Source organism: Pseudogymnoascus destructans (genome assembly GCF_001641265.1).
Source record: "Pseudogymnoascus destructans isolate 20631-21 unplaced genomic scaffold scaffold_7, whole genome shotgun sequence".
Lineage (NCBI taxonomy): Eukaryota > Fungi > Ascomycota > Leotiomycetes > Thelebolales > Thelebolaceae > Pseudogymnoascus > Pseudogymnoascus destructans.
Window position 1 is genome coordinate 1,587,541 of NW_020167526.1, and position 17,243 is coordinate 1,604,783.

The following is a 17,243-nucleotide window of genomic DNA, read 5'->3' on the forward strand; positions in this document are numbered from 1 at the left end:
CAAACCTGTCAAGTTTGACAGCCCCTAGGGCCACTCCAATGCCCTTTCCATGTTCGGGTGGTGTGATTAGGAGACCCGCGCTTATTTGGCGTTGACGTCGCCTATAACCGCACGCCACTTATTACGCGTCGGCGACGAGCTCCATGGTAGAACAATTGCAACAAGACCACAAATATGTAAGAGTGGAGTGAGAAAAAACAGGAAGGTGCGATGTGGGAAAGGACAGGTAGGTATAAGATTCTTCGTCCCTTACCATCCCTCTTTCTTCCCTTTTCACTTCATATCTGGCCCTGTAGAGATTATCCTGTCAAACAGCACGTCTTTTGTTGGGTCTTGATATATTCGGTGAACGCGTCAATATTTCCATTCGTTTACAGTTTATGATCTACGAAAATGCGCCTTAACCTTGCCTTCGCCGCAATAGGGCTGGTTACCTATGCCAATTCACAAGGATTTGGAGACAAGGGAGGCAAGGAGTCCGAGAAGGGAAGCTCCAGTGTTTCCCATAAGACCTCAGAGAGCCCCAGTGCTTCCCATAAGACCTCCGAGAGCTCCAGTGCTTCTATGTCATCCCACACTCACAGCTCTAGTGCTTCCATGTCATCCCACACTAGCAGCTCCAGTGTTTCCATGTCATCCCACACTAGCAGCTCCAGTGTTTCCATGTCATCGCACTCTGCCAGCTCCAGTGGTTCAACATCTGTGCAATCTGGTAGCTCCAGTGCTACTACGCCATTGGCGACTGTTAGCTCCACGATTACTATACCTTCTGGAACCGGAAGCAGCATCTCGATCTCCTTGGGCACCGCGTCTAGTATCTCATCGGTGGCCCACGGGACGTCCACAGGCACCGTCACAGCTACCGGAACAGCCACAGGAACAGTGGGAACTGTCACAGGTTCTGCCTTCCAGGGGACCCCGTCCGCAACGAACACCCCATTCTTCTCGCAGAAATCATTCGAAGCTGGTAACACTACCAGCTTCGGCGCTACGGCAACTCAAGCGTCCTCGAACCCAGCGATCACGAATCTACCCCTCAACACATCGACCCCGAACGCGACAACAATCACCCAGACGTCCTTGAACACCACAATCGTGACTCTGTCCAGCGTTATCCCAACTTCCCTCACGCACGGTCCATTCTTCAACACCACAGAAGCCCCCACCGGCACCGGCGCCACCCAAAGCAGCGTCGGGCCAGGACAGACAACAGTGGGCCCCGGCTCGTCGGCATCAGCTCCTGGATCATCTGCAGAAGTGCCCGGGTCATCTGCATCGGCTCCCGGGTCATCGGCATCGGCGCCCGGCTCCCAAGGGGCGTCGTCAGCAGCGACACCCGTCTTATCCGCGGCTCCGCAGCAGTCAGAGTGCAACTGTCCCTCGGGCGGCGGAGGAGGCGGCGGCGGCGGTCAGGGATGCAACTGTCCGACTTCAACTGGTGGTGGCGGCGCTCAGACAACCTCCCCTCCTTCCCCTAGCGGCGGCGGCGGTGGTAATCAGACTACACCCAGTGGGGGCGGTGGTGGCCAAGAATGCAACTGCCCATCTGGTGGTGGCGGTGGTGGCAGCGGCGGCCAGCCATGTAATTGTCCCTCTTCTTGTGGTGGTGGTGGTGGTGCTCAAACAACCTCCCACCCTACCAGCGGCGGTGGTGGCAATCAAACAAACCCTACTAGCGGCGGCGGTGGTGGTGGTGGTAGTTCTGTATGCCCAACATGCGCCTCTGGTGGTGGCGGCGGTGGTGGCAACCAGACAACCCCTACTGGCGGCGGCGGTGGTGGTAGTGGCAGCTCCGCCTGCCCAACCTGCTCTGGTGGTGGTGGCGGCGGTGGTGGTAGCGCAACAGCACCTCCTAGCGGCGGCGAAACAACCCCTCCTAATCACGGCGGCAGCGGCGGCAACCAGACTACCCCTGGTGGCGGCGGCTCTTCTGGTGGTGGTTCCTCTATTGGCGGTTCTTCTAGTGGTAGTTCCTCTAGCGGCGGCGGCGGCAACTCTACCACTGGTGGTGGTGGCGGCGGCGGCGGTAGCTCTGCATGTCCAACCTGCGCCTCTGGTGGCGGTTCTTCTACTGGTGGTTCCTCTGGCGGCGGCGGCGGCAACTCTACCACTAGTGGTGGGGGCGGCGGCGGTAGTTCTGCATGTCCAACCTGCGCCTCTGGTGGTGGCGGCAGTGCCAGCCCAACTGGTGGCGGCGGTGGTGCTCCTAGTGGTGGAGGTGGTACCACCCTAGGTGGTGGTAGCACTCCAGGGGGCGGCGGCGGCGGCGGCAACCCTGAGAAGGGCACTACCAATAGCGCTGGTACGAAGTTGTCGAGCTCGGTGGCGGCGCTGTTGGTCGGTGCGGTTGCTGGGTTGGTGCTGATGTAGAGATAGGAAAAGGGGGGGGGTATAGATGAAAAGTTAAATAGGATACTAATGAAGATGTGGGTAATATATATTTTCTTTAAATAAACGATGTAATCATAGAAAATGCTGTTATATAAAAAGATTAGGGGCTGCAGATGGACTTTTTGATAGTGTTACAATTTAAATATACTGCGTGTTTTTTTAAAAGTGAAGCGGAGTGCAATCAGTGTTGCCCGAATACCACTCTGAATATTACTCGAGCATCCTCGAGTAGAATACTCATAATTGAAGCTCGAATACCAGTACTCGAATACCCTGAGTAGTACTCGCATATAAAATATAATTTGATATATACTAATCTAACTCTCGTTATGCATCGTCGCCGCTGTCTTCGTCGTCGCCTTGTGATATAACACCCCAATTCCGCAAGCAAAGTAGATATCTAAGTGTAGAAGGCGATAGCCGGTTCCGTTTCTTTGTGATAATATCACCACCGACACTAAATACTCGTTCTGAGTCTGCTGAGGTAGCTGGAATAGCCAGGTGGTCCTTCGCTATACAAGCAATCAATGGAAATTGGTATTGCTTACTCTGCCAATACTTGAGAATATCTGTGTCCCTACCAACTGTTGGCTCCTTCATCCATCGCTTCCATTCCGGCTCAGTATCGTGATGGCTTTGTGATACATATAACTCGTCTTCTGAGTCTACATCGATATTCATAGCTTGCTCTGTATCTAGATCCTCATCTTCAATACTATTAATAACGTTGCTGCTCGAATATCAGACTCGCGGCCTGTACCGGTAGAAGCAGTCCTGCCACTGTGCTTTCGCCCTGTTCCTTTTGGTTGACTGTGTGCTATCTTTTCATATAATATTGAAGATGTTAAAATTATACTGAGGATCACAAATTGTAGCAATCGTAGAGTGACTGTGTTGCTGATTTGTCGCTAGAGTATAGTAGTCATTAAGCTTCTTTAATGCAATCAACGTGGCATTGGCAATTGGGCTTCGTTCTGGTAGCTCACTTCTCATATCTTCGAGCTTCTTAATCGTTCGCATATACTGCGGAACAGCGTATTTCAGAGTTGGATAAGAAGAGCCTTGAAACTTCTAAGTGGGACGGATAAAGATATAGAATAGCTTCAACAAGTCATGTAACGTAGCCCAATCTACTGCAGTTAAAGCAATATCCCTCATACTAGTATCTAGTTGCTGTGACGCACACAAAGTGTAAGGCGGCCCTCACGTGAGGGCACGTGAGGTGTCACGCTCTTACAGTGGACCTGGCGGGCTCGGTAAATTAGGGCCTACAGGTTCCTGTATATAAGGGGCTGGAGGCTCGGAGTGAGGCCTCCAGTCAATAGTCGATGTATCTACGTAGACCTATTGTGCTTACAGAATACGATACCTTCCTGCCTCCTGACCTGGTTCCCTGAGCTCCCGTGTGACCCTGGGTCCTACGACTTTACAATTCTATTGACTCAACCCATACTCAGCCTACCAGATCAGGATGGCGAGCCAGGAAAAGAGGATTACCCGAGCGACCTCCGGAGGAGCGACTCCAGCGGCAGAAACCATCGAGGCCAGCCCACCGACTCTGGGCCCTGAAGCCAGCAGCTCCGCGACGAGCAAAGCGGACAGGATGCCGTCAAAGCTGGCCGCCCTCAAGAATAGGATCGAAGAAGAGAGGGCCTACTACAATACCATGGAAGAAGCCCTCCAAGTATTCCGACGATCGCACGGCGACGACTATAGCGCCTACCCGGAGGAAGTAAGGGTCTTCGCAGAAAGACAGGTCCGAATACAAGAAGAAGGACGCCGGAAAAGGCGACACCAAGACAGTGAGGAAGAATGGGAGGGGACCCCAAACGAGGAGGAACAAGAGACTGCCTCCGTAGTATCGCGAGAAGCAACCCCGTCGTATAGGCCTTTCGGCAAGGTCAAGGACCCTAAGGTCTACAAAGGCGAGTCGACACGAGAGCTCAACGAGTTTATGGCCTCAATCCGCGCTTCCTTCCGATACCAGCCAAGAATGTTCCCAACCGAGCAATCCAAGGTGGCCTTCGCCGCCCAATACCTTGAGAGCGACCCCATGAAGGAGTGGGACAACCGCTGCGCCTCGCAAGAGGAAGGGCTCGAGGACCCTTTAGATATCGCAGGGTTTGAAGAGTTCCTTCGCGACCTCCATATCGACCCAGCCAACCGGCAACGCATTGCAGCCCTCAAATACAACGGCGCCCACCAGCGTAAGGGGCAGGGTATCCGCAAATTCGTTGCGTACCTCGAGGAATTGGAGCGGGAAATGGAGCCCTACACCGAGTCCCAGAGGACCACCCACCTCCTGACGAAGTTACACCCAGAAATGAGGCAGCGCCTCCTTGAGGGTGGCTACGCCGAGCGTTCCACGACCCACAGGGAGGCTGTTGTCAATATCCTAGCCATGCTGGAAATGAACAACCGGTGGGTAACCGAGAAGAATCCTTCTACGGATAGGCCCAACACAAGGGAGAATAAGGGAACCCTGCAGGGTGGCTTTCCAGCTCGGAAGGGCCACTTCAATAGCCACAAGTCGGGCAATCACCGGGAGCGAACGCCCTTCCAGGATCGCCGTCGATCGGACCAACAACCTGCGCGCAAGCCAGCCGACTGTCATACTGACATTCGTTGCACTCAGTTTGCTATCAAACTCAAGAGCAAACTTAGAAATCTCCTCCTCAAACCTACAAGTCACCATACATATCTTGGCTTATCACACCAACAACAGAAGCAATACTACTCAACGATTGCTGCAAACTCTTCTACTACATCTGTTTATGCTACATACATCACGGCATATCATTTGAACACTCATTGAACAAGTTATTAAGAAAATCTCCTCCTTAAGGGGGTGGGCCAATACTACCACATGGCATATATCTACCAACTAGAGGCCTAGGAACATGAACGATAGCTCTAGAAGCTTCTACAACCCTCTATGATTCATTACACGTCATCGCTCCTTAGTTACCCACAAGATTGGTTAAGTTATGACATAATTTATCTATAGGTACTCTGACCTTGGACCTCCTTTTCACTTCCTATAGGCTAGGAACCCAAGAGATGGTTCTATGGGATTCTCTTACGTTCACTACATGATTAGCAAGCTAGTTGTGGGTCGCACTTGATTTCTAATACATTTACCAAGCCTGGTTAGTCATGGAAAGTCATGGAAAATGAGAGAACTACACTCCTTTGGCATAAATAGGATTGCCCTTTCCTTAAGAAAGGGCAAGCAGGCAATACAGTAAATCGACTAGCACATACTTCTACGTCTTTTCCAAGCTTCCAAGCATTGATCTTGTTATTCTCTGTTTTTGAAAAGTCAGTGAGGTGCTAACCTCTGACTTACCCCTGAGTTCTCAGACTCAACATTTGTTGCAACTTGTCTAAACCACTTCACCACATCATACACCTGATTGCTGCGTTGTGGAATAGTCTAAGCTACAACCCTTTGGCTCTGTTTCCTAAGACAGTGTGTTGTCTTAGTAAATTCATCCCTTCCTTGGGTGGCTAGATTCTCATATCTGGTGCACCCACCATTACACCTTGCCTGCTTCAAGCTTCAACTATTTCTATAGCAGCACTTCGATACTACAATGGAGGACGACCAAGCTCCTACAACTACTGCTGAACAGCAGATGCAACAACTGTTTGCCTTTATACAAACTATAGCAAACAAACTTGAGAATTTGGAAAACACCTTTCAAGCCAACACTTCAGCAACACAATCTTCAACTCAGACACATCATACAGAGCTTCCCACAGCTCCTCTGGCTATTTCGAGTACCCCAGGTGCACTTCCTAAAGTGCAAACACCAGATTTATACCATGGAGACAGGAGGAAGTTGAAGGGATTTCTTATGCAACTGGACATCTACTTCACCCTCAGGCCTCATCAGTTCACCTCAGACATTCAGAAGATCTATTTCGCTGCCAGCTACCTCCGTGGATCTGCATTCAACTTCTTTGAGCCATATCTTAGAAGACTTAGTGGCAACAACCAAAATACCACTACACCTTTGATTACCTCTTATGACCAGTTTCAAGAGGAACTTACCAGGACCTTTGGAGACATCAACGAAACTGCTACAGCAGAAAGAGAGCTACAGAAGCTATGTCAAAAGACCTCTGCTGCTCAGTATACAACAGAATTTAGGAGAATCACTTCTCACTTGACTTGGAATGAAGAAGCCTTAGTCTTCACTTACTACCAAGGGCTCAAGAGCTCTATTAAGGATGAACTCAGCAAAGAAGAACGCCCTACAACACTTCAAACGCTTATAGAGAAAGCTGTCAGACTCGATGATAGGCTTTTTGAAAGAAGAAAGGAGAAGAACCAAGACTGGCATCCAACAAGAAATTTCAACAATTACACCTCTACACCAACTGCTAAGGACTCAGCACCTGAACCTATGGACTTAGACGCCTCTATAAAGAGATCTACAGCAAATCCAGCACCTCAGCCTACAGGATACCCTCAAAAACTGAAAAGGGGTAAACTTACCCCTCAAGAAAGAAAACACAGAATGGACAACAACCTTTGTTTATACTGTGGCAAAGGGGGACACAGAATTCAGGAGTGCTATTCAGCACGAGGGAGTGCTGATTCAAAACATATAGCAGCCTCAGACACAGTCACAACTGCTATTCCTGAAAAACTTGAAAAATCCCTAGCAGGCACAACTTCAACTGAGACTATAACTTCTCCCCTAGACAACAAAGATGTGTCGATGGTGCTTTCTCAGAGTCTCACACACCTGTTAATCCCTATTCAACTCCATTTCAAACAACAGGTGTTGTCTACAAGGGCTATGATAGACTCAGGGGCAACAGGCAACTTTATATCTCAAGACCTCATCTTGACACACCAGTTACCTACAATTCCCAAACGCACTCCAGAGTTGCTCCGAGTCATTGATGGAACTCCTATCAGTTCAGGTTCCATTACCTGCAACACCCCAGTACTCAAACTTGAGATTCCCCTAGGAAAATCAACATTTTCAGACACCATCTCTTTAGATGTTATACCAATGAAGTACCCAGTTATCCTAGGTCTTCCATGGCTTCAAAGGCATGATCCAACTATCAATTGGAAGCATTTATCGCTTGGGTTTAGCTCAAATCCTGAGCTCAATACTGAAAAAACCCTTCAAGCCTCAGTTACCCCTATTCAGGTCCAAGACTCAAACTTGTCCCAGATCAAGGATTTTGACCAAACTATGGGCGATATATCATCTCTGATATGGGTTAAACCTTTCCAACCTGTCCTGGAGATAGCAGCTACTTCAGATTTGGAGAAATCATCTCAGGAGGTCATTTTGCCTTTAGCATACCAAGACTACCAACATCTTTTTGACAAGGCAAAGGCATCAATTCTGCCAAAGCACCAGCCTTATGACCATGAGATACCACTCGCAGAAGGCTCAATGCCTCCCTACGGCCCTATCTACTCTCTATCTGAATTAGAGCTGAAAACTCTCAGAGAATACCTAGATGAGAACCTTAGTTCTGGCTTTATCAGACCTTCTTCCTCACCAGCAGGAGCTCCCATTCTCTTTGTCAAGAAGAAAGATGGCTCCTTGCGTCTCTGTGTTGATTATAGGGGCCTTAATGCAGTCACTGTTAAAAACAGATATGCTTTACCCCTTATCCCTGAGCTCATAGATAGGCTCTCTTCAGCAAAGATCTTTACCAAGTTAGATCTCAGGGGAGCTTATAACCTGATACGCATCAAGGAAGGTGATGAGTGGAAGACAGCATTCAGAACACGCTATGGTCATTTTGAATACCAGGTAATGCCTTTTGGGCTTGCCAATGCACCTGCTTCTTTCCAAGCTCTCATGAATGATATTCTAAGACCTTACTTGGATATCTTTGTTGTTGTCTACTTAGACGACATTCTTATATACTCTTTAGACACTCAAGAGCATGTTCTACATGTTAGACAAGTCTTAGAGAAGCTATCTCAAGCACAACTCTTTTGCAAACTTGAGAAATGTCTTTTCCATATGTCTCAAGTTGATTTCTTAGGACATAGAATTTCAACAGAAGGCATTCAGATGGACCCTGAAAAGACAAAAGCAGTACAAACGTGGCCTATTCCTTCCAGCATTAAAGAGGTTCAGTCTTTCCTTGGGTTTGCCAACTATTACAGGAGGTTTATACCAAGATATACATCCTTGGCTTTACCCCTTACTCAATTACTTCACAAGGACACTTTGTATCACTGGGATAAGACACAGCAAGATGCTTTCGATGCTCTTAAAGGAGAATTTAAAGAAGGGAAAATGTTACTACACTTTAACCCCTTGAAACCTGCCACTCTTGAGACAGATGCCTCAGATTTTGCCATTTCTGGAATCTTATACCAAGCTCCAAAAGACAAACAAGAAGAGCTACAGCCTGTGGCATTTTACTCAAGAAAGCTATCAGCAGCTGAACAAAACTATCCCATTACAGACAAGGAACTGCTTGCATGTTCTCTAAAGCATTGGAGATGCTACCTTGAAGGGGCAAACTATCCTATCACTATTTAGAGTGACCATTCAAATCTCTTGACCTTTACAACCACTAAACAGCTCAATCGACGACAAGCAAGGTGGTCTGAACAACTAGGAGGTTTTGACTTTGTTATAAAACATGTCTCAGGGGCCAAGAATCAAAGAGCAGATCTCCTCTCAAGAAGACATGACTACCAAGATTCTGCTAAAACTAGCAATACAAAGGCTCTGCTAGACTCAGCAAAGCTTATAGCAGCATCTTTAAGCAACCCTAGTACTACAGAGGACTTAGGGGTAAACTTATCCCCTCAAGACCAAGTTGCCCCCATTACCTCTTCTCAGGAACCAGAGACCTTTAAAGACTATACACCCTCAGCAACACTTCTTAAAGCATTCAAAGATGCTTACAACCATGATCCCTTTGCGAAAGGAACTTTGGAATACCTCCAGAAGAAAGGTTCCTCTCTTGAGAAAGTTGGACTACAGAATTTCTCAAAAAATCAGCATGGACTTCTCTTATTCAAGAACTATATCTATGTCCCAAGGGATAAACGATTACAGCTACACCTCCTACAGCAGTTCCATGATGCTCCAGCTGCAGGGCACTTTGGCTTTGCAAAAACTTATGAACTTCTAACAAGAAAGTTCTACTGGCCTAGTCTAAGGACTACTCTTCAAGACTATATATCTTCTTGCACTACTTGCAACTTGAACAAGCCTACACGGCAAAAGCCCTATGGCCTCTTGCAGCCTCTACCTATACCAGAACGCCCATGGGACTCCATATCCATTGACTTTATAGTCAAGTTGCCTCCTTCTATCCCAAAAGGGGGTGCTACCCCTTATGACTCTATCCTTGTGGTGGTAGAAAGGCTCACAAAAATGGCACACTTTGAGCCTTGCAATGAGACTATCACAGCTTCTGAACTTGCGTGGCTATTCCTCAAGGTGGTCTTTAAATATCATGGAATTCCTGGACACTGGATCTCAGATAGGGGAGCAGTTTTCACTTCAAACTTTTTTAAGGAGTTCTCTAAACTCTTAAACATGGAACAACGCTTCTCTACAGCTTATCACCCTCAAACAGATGGCCAGACAGAGAGAGTCAACTCTGTACTTGAACAATATCTAAGAATTTATACAAACTATGCTCAAGACAACTGGGCAGATCTTCTCCATCTTGCAGAATTTGCTTACAACAACACAGTCTCTAACACCACAAAAGAGACACCTTTCTATGCAAACTATGGTTATCACCCTAGGTTTGAAGTGGCAGAACTGAATTGTCCTGAAATTTTCAAAAACCCTTCTGCTACTGAAAGAATCATCTACCTTAAGGGCCTCCAGGACTATCTCAAGGTTCAAATACAGCGTGCACAAGACGAGCAGGCTCAGGCCTTTAACAGGGGGGTGGTTGCACCACAATTCAAAGTTGGTGATCAAGTCTTTTTGTCTAGAAGACATATCACAACTACTAGACCTTCAGACAAACTTGATACTAAAAGACTTGGACCTTTTAAGATCACAAGGACTATTGGCAAGAATGCTTTCGAGCTTGCATTACCACCTACTTGGACTATCCATAATGTCTTCCATGCATCTCTCTTGTCTAAGGCACAAGAAAGTTCCTTAAGACCACTTCAGTCTCCTCCACCTCCTGTTCTGATCTTGGATCAACCAGAATATGAAGTAGAGTCTATCCTTGACAAAAAGACACTTAGAGGTCAGGACTACTTCCTCGTTAAGTGGAAAGGCTATCCTACAAGTGACAACACTTGGGAGCCTAAGAGAAATCTAAAAAATGCATCTAAGCTCATTCTAGAATTTCTTTCTAAGAAAGCCACCTGGCTAAAGGGCAAGCAGACAGCCCACAAACGTCCTTAAAAGGGGGATCATGTCATACTGACATTCGTTGCACTCAGTTTGCTATCAAACTCAAGAGCAAACTTAGAAATCTCCTCCTCAAACCTACAAGTCACCATACATATCTTGGCTTATCACACCAACAACAGAAGCAATACTACTCAACGATTGCTGCAAACTCTTCTACTACATCTGTTTATGCTACATACATCACGGCATATCATTTGAACACTCATTGAACAAGTTATTAAGAAAATCTCCTCCTTAAGGGGGTGGGCCAATACTACCACATGGCATATATCTACCAACTAGAGGCCTAGGAACATGAACGATAGCTCTAGAAGCTTCTACAACCCTCTATGATTCATTACACGTCATCGCTCCTTAGTTACCCACAAGATTGGTTAAGTTATGACATAATTTATCTATAGGTACTCTGACCTTGGACCTCCTTTTCACTTCCTATAGGCTAGGAACCCAAGAGATGGTTCTATGGGATTCTCTTACGTTCACTACATGATTAGCAAGCTAGTTGTGGGTCGCACTTGATTTCTAATACATTTACCAAGCCTGGTTAGTCATGGAAAGTCATGGAAAATGAGAGAACTACACTCCTTTGGCATAAATAGGATTGCCCTTTCCTTAAGAAAGGGCAAGCAGGCAATACAGTAAATCGACTAGCACATACTTCTACGTCTTTTCCAAGCTTCCAAGCATTGATCTTGTTATTCTCTGTTTTTGAAAAGTCAGTGAGGTGCTAACCTCTGACTTACCCCTGAGTTCTCAGACTCAACATTTGTTGCAACTTGTCTAAACCACTTCACCACATCATACACCTGATTGCTGCGTTGTGGAATAGTCTAAGCTACAACCCTTTGGCTCTGTTTCCTAAGACAGTGTGTTGTCTTAGTAAATTCATCCCTTCCTTGGGTGGCTAGATTCTCATATCTGGTGCACCCACCATTACACCGACACCCAAGGCGCAAGGCCTACCCAAGTAGGGAACGCCTGTTACAACTGTGGCAGACCAGGCCACTTTGCAAAGGACTGCCGTAGCCAGCACACTGGGCCGGGAGTCCGGAAGCTGGATACCCAACTCCTCAAGCGGGAGTGACTCCCTACCGAAGCCCTACGCCCTACGCAGGCGAAGAGGATGGAGATCGACATTGAAATCAAAGTAGGGCCTACCTGGCACAAGGCCAAGGCTCTACTCGATTCGGGGTCGGACGCGTCAACTATCCACCCCCTCTTCGCAAAAGATAAGGGCCTAGAGTGCCGAGACAAGGGCCCACCTCGAGCGAGGGCTGTGGACGGCAAGGAGATTGCCATATACGGAGCGGCGACCGTACAGATCAAGGCCTGGGACCACTTTCGAAGGGAGACGACCGTAGACCAGACGTTCCTTTCCATGGATACCCCTGGTGTGGATGTTATCCTTGGAATGGACTGGATCGTACAGGTCAACCCCCAGATCGATTGGCAGACCCAGATATGGCGCTACCCCTTCGATATATCGAAGGCGATGGAGGTGGGTATTGAAGAGCTAGACAAAGGCGATACTGCCTTTGTCCTGGCGTTGACCTCGGAAGGAGCATTGGAACCCCAATGCCCAAGGGAGTACGCTGAATTCGCCGATGTCTTCTCTAAGGAGCGGGCAGAAGACCTACCCGAGCTGGGTAGGAAGACCCACGGTATCGATACCAGCATGCAAGAGCCGCCTTACGGCCCGGTATACAACCTATCTGAGACGGAGTTGGCCACACTCCGGGAATACCTTCAATCAAGCGAAAGGAAGGGTTGGATCCAGAGGAGCATAAGCCCAGCGGGCGCGCCCATACTGTTCGTACAGAAGAAGGACGGCAGTCTACGCCTCTGCGTGGACTATAGGGGTCTGAATAAGATCACCGTAAAGAATAGGCACCCCTTGCCGCTGATCACAGAGACCTTGGATCGGCTCCAAGGAGCAAAGGTCTTCACAAAGCTTGATATTAGGAACGCCTACCACAGGATCCGGATCCGCCCAGGCGACGAGTGGAAAACCGCCTTCCGCACTCGTTACGGCCACTTTGAGTACAAAGTGATGCCTTTTGGCTTGGCCAACGCGCCAGCCACGTTTCAGGCCTATATGAACGAGACCCTCGAAGGGCTCGTTGATACGATATGCGTTGTATACCTCGACGATATCCTTATTTATTCCTCTAAAGAGGAGGAACATACCCACCACGTACAGGAGGTCCTAGGTCGCCTACGAGAGGCGAACCTATATGTAAAGCTCTCAAAGTGCGAGTTCAATACCAAACAGGTAGGCTTCCTTGGATATACCGTCACAACAGAAGGAGTGGCTATGGAAGGCGACCGGGTTGCTGCGATAGCTGAGTGGCCTACACCCAAGACCTACCGAGAGGTCCAGGTGTTTCTCGGCTTCGCCAACTTTTACCGACGCTTCATAGAGCAGTACTCCTCTGTTGTGGCACCCTTGACTGGCCTTATGAAGGGGGCCAAGGCCGGTAAACAGACCGGGCCCTTTGTGTGGGGAGCAATGCAGCAGGGCGCGTTCGATCGCCTCAAGGAGGCCTTCACCACAGCTCCCATGTTAGTCCATTTCGATCCAAGCTGTAAGATTAGACTTGAGACAGACTCCTCCGGCTTCGGGTTGGCAGGGAATCTTTCCCAATATGTAGAAGAAACCCCAGAACGAAGGGGTGGGTGGCACCCAGTCGCCTTCTTCAGCAAAAAGCTGGAGCCAGCAGAGCTGAACTATGAGGTCCACGACCAAGAGCTCTTGGCGATCGTGAGATCTTTCGAACAGTGGAGGCATTACCTAGAGGGTAGCCAACACCCAATCGAGGTCCTGACGGATCACAACAACCTGAAATACTTCATGGAAACCACCGCCCTCACAAGAAGGCAGGCGCGGTGGGCGCAGGCGTTGTCAGCCTACGACTTCCAAATATCCTATCGAGCTGGCAAGACCAACCCCGCAGATGGGCCGTCTAGGAGACCAGACTATGAGGAAGAGAAGGGTAGCCAGAACGTGATGCTTCCTACCCTTCGAAACAAGCTCCAGAAAGCCATACAGGCAGGAGAAGAAGCCCTGCAGATGAGGCGGGTAGTGGCTGACTTACAAGAAGTAGGCACCACACTGGGCGAAGACCAGAGTAAGGACACCAAGAGTCCAGGTCTCGTTGTCCCTCGAGTTATGGTGGCAGCCATGGCTCAGGGAGAGAGCGCCTACAGTGCCACGGCCGAACCCTTAGCGGATCTGATCAAAACCCTTCAAGCGGCTGACGAGCTCGCTGTTCACAGGGCCAGAGAAGCAGGGTCGGCGTGGGCGAAGGGCTCTTCAGGTTGGAGAGTAGACGATGCAGGCATCCTACGCTTCAAGGGAGCGGCCTATGTGCCTCCCAATCAGGCAGTACGTATGGAAATCTTCAAGATTTGCCACGACGACCCTTTGGCTGGGCACTTCGGATATAAGAAGACCCAGGAACTGATCCGACGGAAATACTACTGGCCTGGATTAGACCAGGAAGCCAGGGAGTACGTACGTGGCTGCGATCGGTGCCAGCGGATCAAGCCGGTACGGCATAGACCCTACGGCGAAATGCAAGGCCTCAGAATGCCTACTAAGCCCTTTGAGTCCATAAGTATGGACTTCATCACAGATCTGCCGCCTAGTATAGGAGCAGACCAAGCTAAGGCTTCAGACTCCATTTTGGTAATCGTAGACCGATACACCAAGGTATCCAAATATATACCCTGCCGGAAGACCATTACTGCCACCGAGTTGGGGCGGGTCTTCCTTGAGTATTGGGTTAAGGACTTTGGGATTCCTGCTGAAATAATTACAGACTGCGGCAGCGTATTTACGTGCCACTTCTGGTCGGCCTTCTGTTTCCACCTCAAAGTACGGCGGAACCTATCGACTGCCTTCCACCCTCAATCTGACGGCCAGACGGAAAGGCAGAACCAGAATATTGAGGCCTACCTACGCCTACACTGCAATCAGCACCAGGACAATTGGGTAGAACTTCTTCACTTCGCGGAGCTTACCTACAATAATGCCTTCCACGATTCCATCCAGATGTCGCCAAATCAGGCTCGATACGGTATCAACATCGACCTGCGGCAAGGGATCGAGGACGACCCCATGAGAAGGGAGGTGCCAGTTGCAAGAGACCGAGTCCAGAAGATCCTCGACCTACGAAAGGAGCTTGAAGAGGCCTGGGCGAGATCGAAGGAAGCCCAAGTCCGAGGATATAACAAGATCCACAAGCCAATGCAGTTCATGGTCGGCGAACGGGTGTGGCTTTCTGCCAAGAATATCAGAACCACCCAGCCAAGTAGGAAGCTAGGTCACCGGTGGCTCGGACCGTATGAGATCACCGGGCGGATAGGTAAACAGGCGTATCGATTGAGGCTTCCCCCACGGTATAAGGCGATTCATGACGTGTTCCACGTCTCCCTACTCGAGAGGTATCGGGAAGGCGTTGAGAAGGCCGATCCTCCACCAGATCCAGAGATCGTGGATGGGGAAGAAGAATACAAGGTCGAGGCAGTCCTAGACCACAGGACTGTGCGGAGGGGTAGAGGAATCCGAGAGGAATACCTGATTAGGTGGGCAGGCTACACTGCAGCTGACGATCAGTGGGTTCCAAAGCTTGACGTAGGACTACCGTTAATCAAGGCATATCACAAGGAACAGACGCAGAAGGCAATGTAGTGTATTGTCCTAAACTAAGGGAAAAAACAACGCGTCAAGTTCCGAAGGAGAAGGGCTCACAGACCCAGAAGCAGACCCCGACCCAGACCTAGAAGAAATGCGCGCGTCAGACAAGGGGGTGACGACGGGGGCAGGGCGTGGATTGAAGCGCCACTGGTCTGGACGCACAAACAAACGCTCAAAAAGAGCACGATCGTAATCCGCAGGCGTAGGCAGGAGAATAGGTCCTACCGACAAGGGCGCGGAGGGCAGGACAGGCCTCACTCGAGCTACCCACAGGGTCAGCAAAACGTCCAGGAAGGATGGGAATCACAAACCTACGACAAACTTCAGGGCGGCGACGTGGGCGTTGAGGCCAACCTGGTAGGCGTCTAGAGCCGCATCAGTAGCGGCGTGGAACATAGTAGCAGCAGCCTTGAGAGCCTTGGTTTTGGCCTGATCCAGCTCAGCAAGGGTCTCAGCGTGGTGAAGAAGGGCTTGGCGTGGGTCGTTGAGGTTGCGGACGACGGGGCCCCCAGCCTCAGGGAGAGGCGCAACAGGTTCCTCGTGGAAGGACGTAGCAGCTCTCTTACCCTTATTCTTGACCTTCAGGGTGCGAGGCTCCTTGCCCTTATCAGCGGTAGTGAACTCGCGTTGGGCAAAGAGGAGGGAGGCCAGAGCCTCACGGGTGGCGACCGAATTATGTTCCAACCCAGCGTCCTCGTCGTCAGCGCAACAGTTCAAATAGGCGTCGGACTTGAGCTGCAGGGCAGTGAGGGCATCCTTCTGATCAGGACCGACCTGCCTGGTTGTCAGCATATCCCACTAAGAAGGAAAAGGAGGCCTACCGGAACGCAGTGGTGGTTTCCTTGGAGACAGTCGCCGCACTTGTCCAAGCCAACAGGGACCCAGCAGATCTGTCCAGGATAGTTGTAATAGGTGACTGAACACTTGACGCAGCAGTCGCGGGAGCCTGCGCGAAGGGGACCAACAGACTCTGGAACTGGGCGGCGCGCAGAAAGCTTCCACCCCAGCGCCGTACGCATCTCCTTGGCAGCCAACTGAGCAGCGACCTCCTCCTCCTCCTCTGGAGCGTCCTCAACTGAAGGTGATCGGTAGGGACGCACGGTGCGAGGGCGAGAGGTGGACGCAACGGAAGCAGGACCGAAGGGAGTAGGGGTGGCAGGTGACTCCAACTCGGGAGACCCAGACATCTGGGCGGAAGAGCGCTTGAGAGGGATGGCGACAGGCGCCACTGTCTTCTTGGGCTGCTTGCGCGGAGCCATGATTGACGGAACTAATCCACAGATCAGTCCCTGAAGACGAAGGATGGAAGGGACGTAAATACCTTGCGAAGAGGGAGTAAGCCTTGAAGCAAACCTTGGAAGAGGATCAAAAGGAAGAAGCCAAGAACCCAGAAGAGCGGGCACTTGGTGTGAGGTTGTGTGAGGAAAGTAGGAAGTTGGGTAGGAAGTGGGAGTTAAGCGCGATGCCCACAACAACTGGGGGTGGCCGCGGCACAACAACAAGGGGGGTCACGGGACCCCCCTGACAGGCGCGAGTTCGATAACAACAACCCACCCTACGCGCGAGCAAACAAGCCAAACAAGCCCAAACAAGGGCGCAATCAGCCCTGATCTCTATGCCTGGAATTGGGGGCAATTCCCTAGAAGGGGGAGGTAATTGTAAGGCGGCCCTCACGTGAGGGCACGTGAGGTGTCACGCTCTTACAGTGGACCTGGCGGGCTCGGTAAATTAGGGCCTACAGGTTCCTGTATATAAGGGGC

The 17,243-nt window shown here is 49.9% G+C and overlaps 1 protein-coding gene across 1 annotated transcript; it reads left to right on the forward strand.

Moving 5' to 3' along the window:
- Positions 1–99: 99 nt before the first annotated feature.
- VC83_03200 (uncharacterized protein) lies at positions 100–2,431 on the forward strand. The gene has a single exon (XM_024466848.1). It carries the CDS (start codon positions 394–396, stop codon positions 2,368–2,370), a length of 1,977 nt encoding a protein of 658 aa, XP_024325230.1. The 5' UTR covers positions 100–393; the 3' UTR covers positions 2,371–2,431.
- Positions 2,432–17,243: the final 14,812 nt, after the last annotated feature.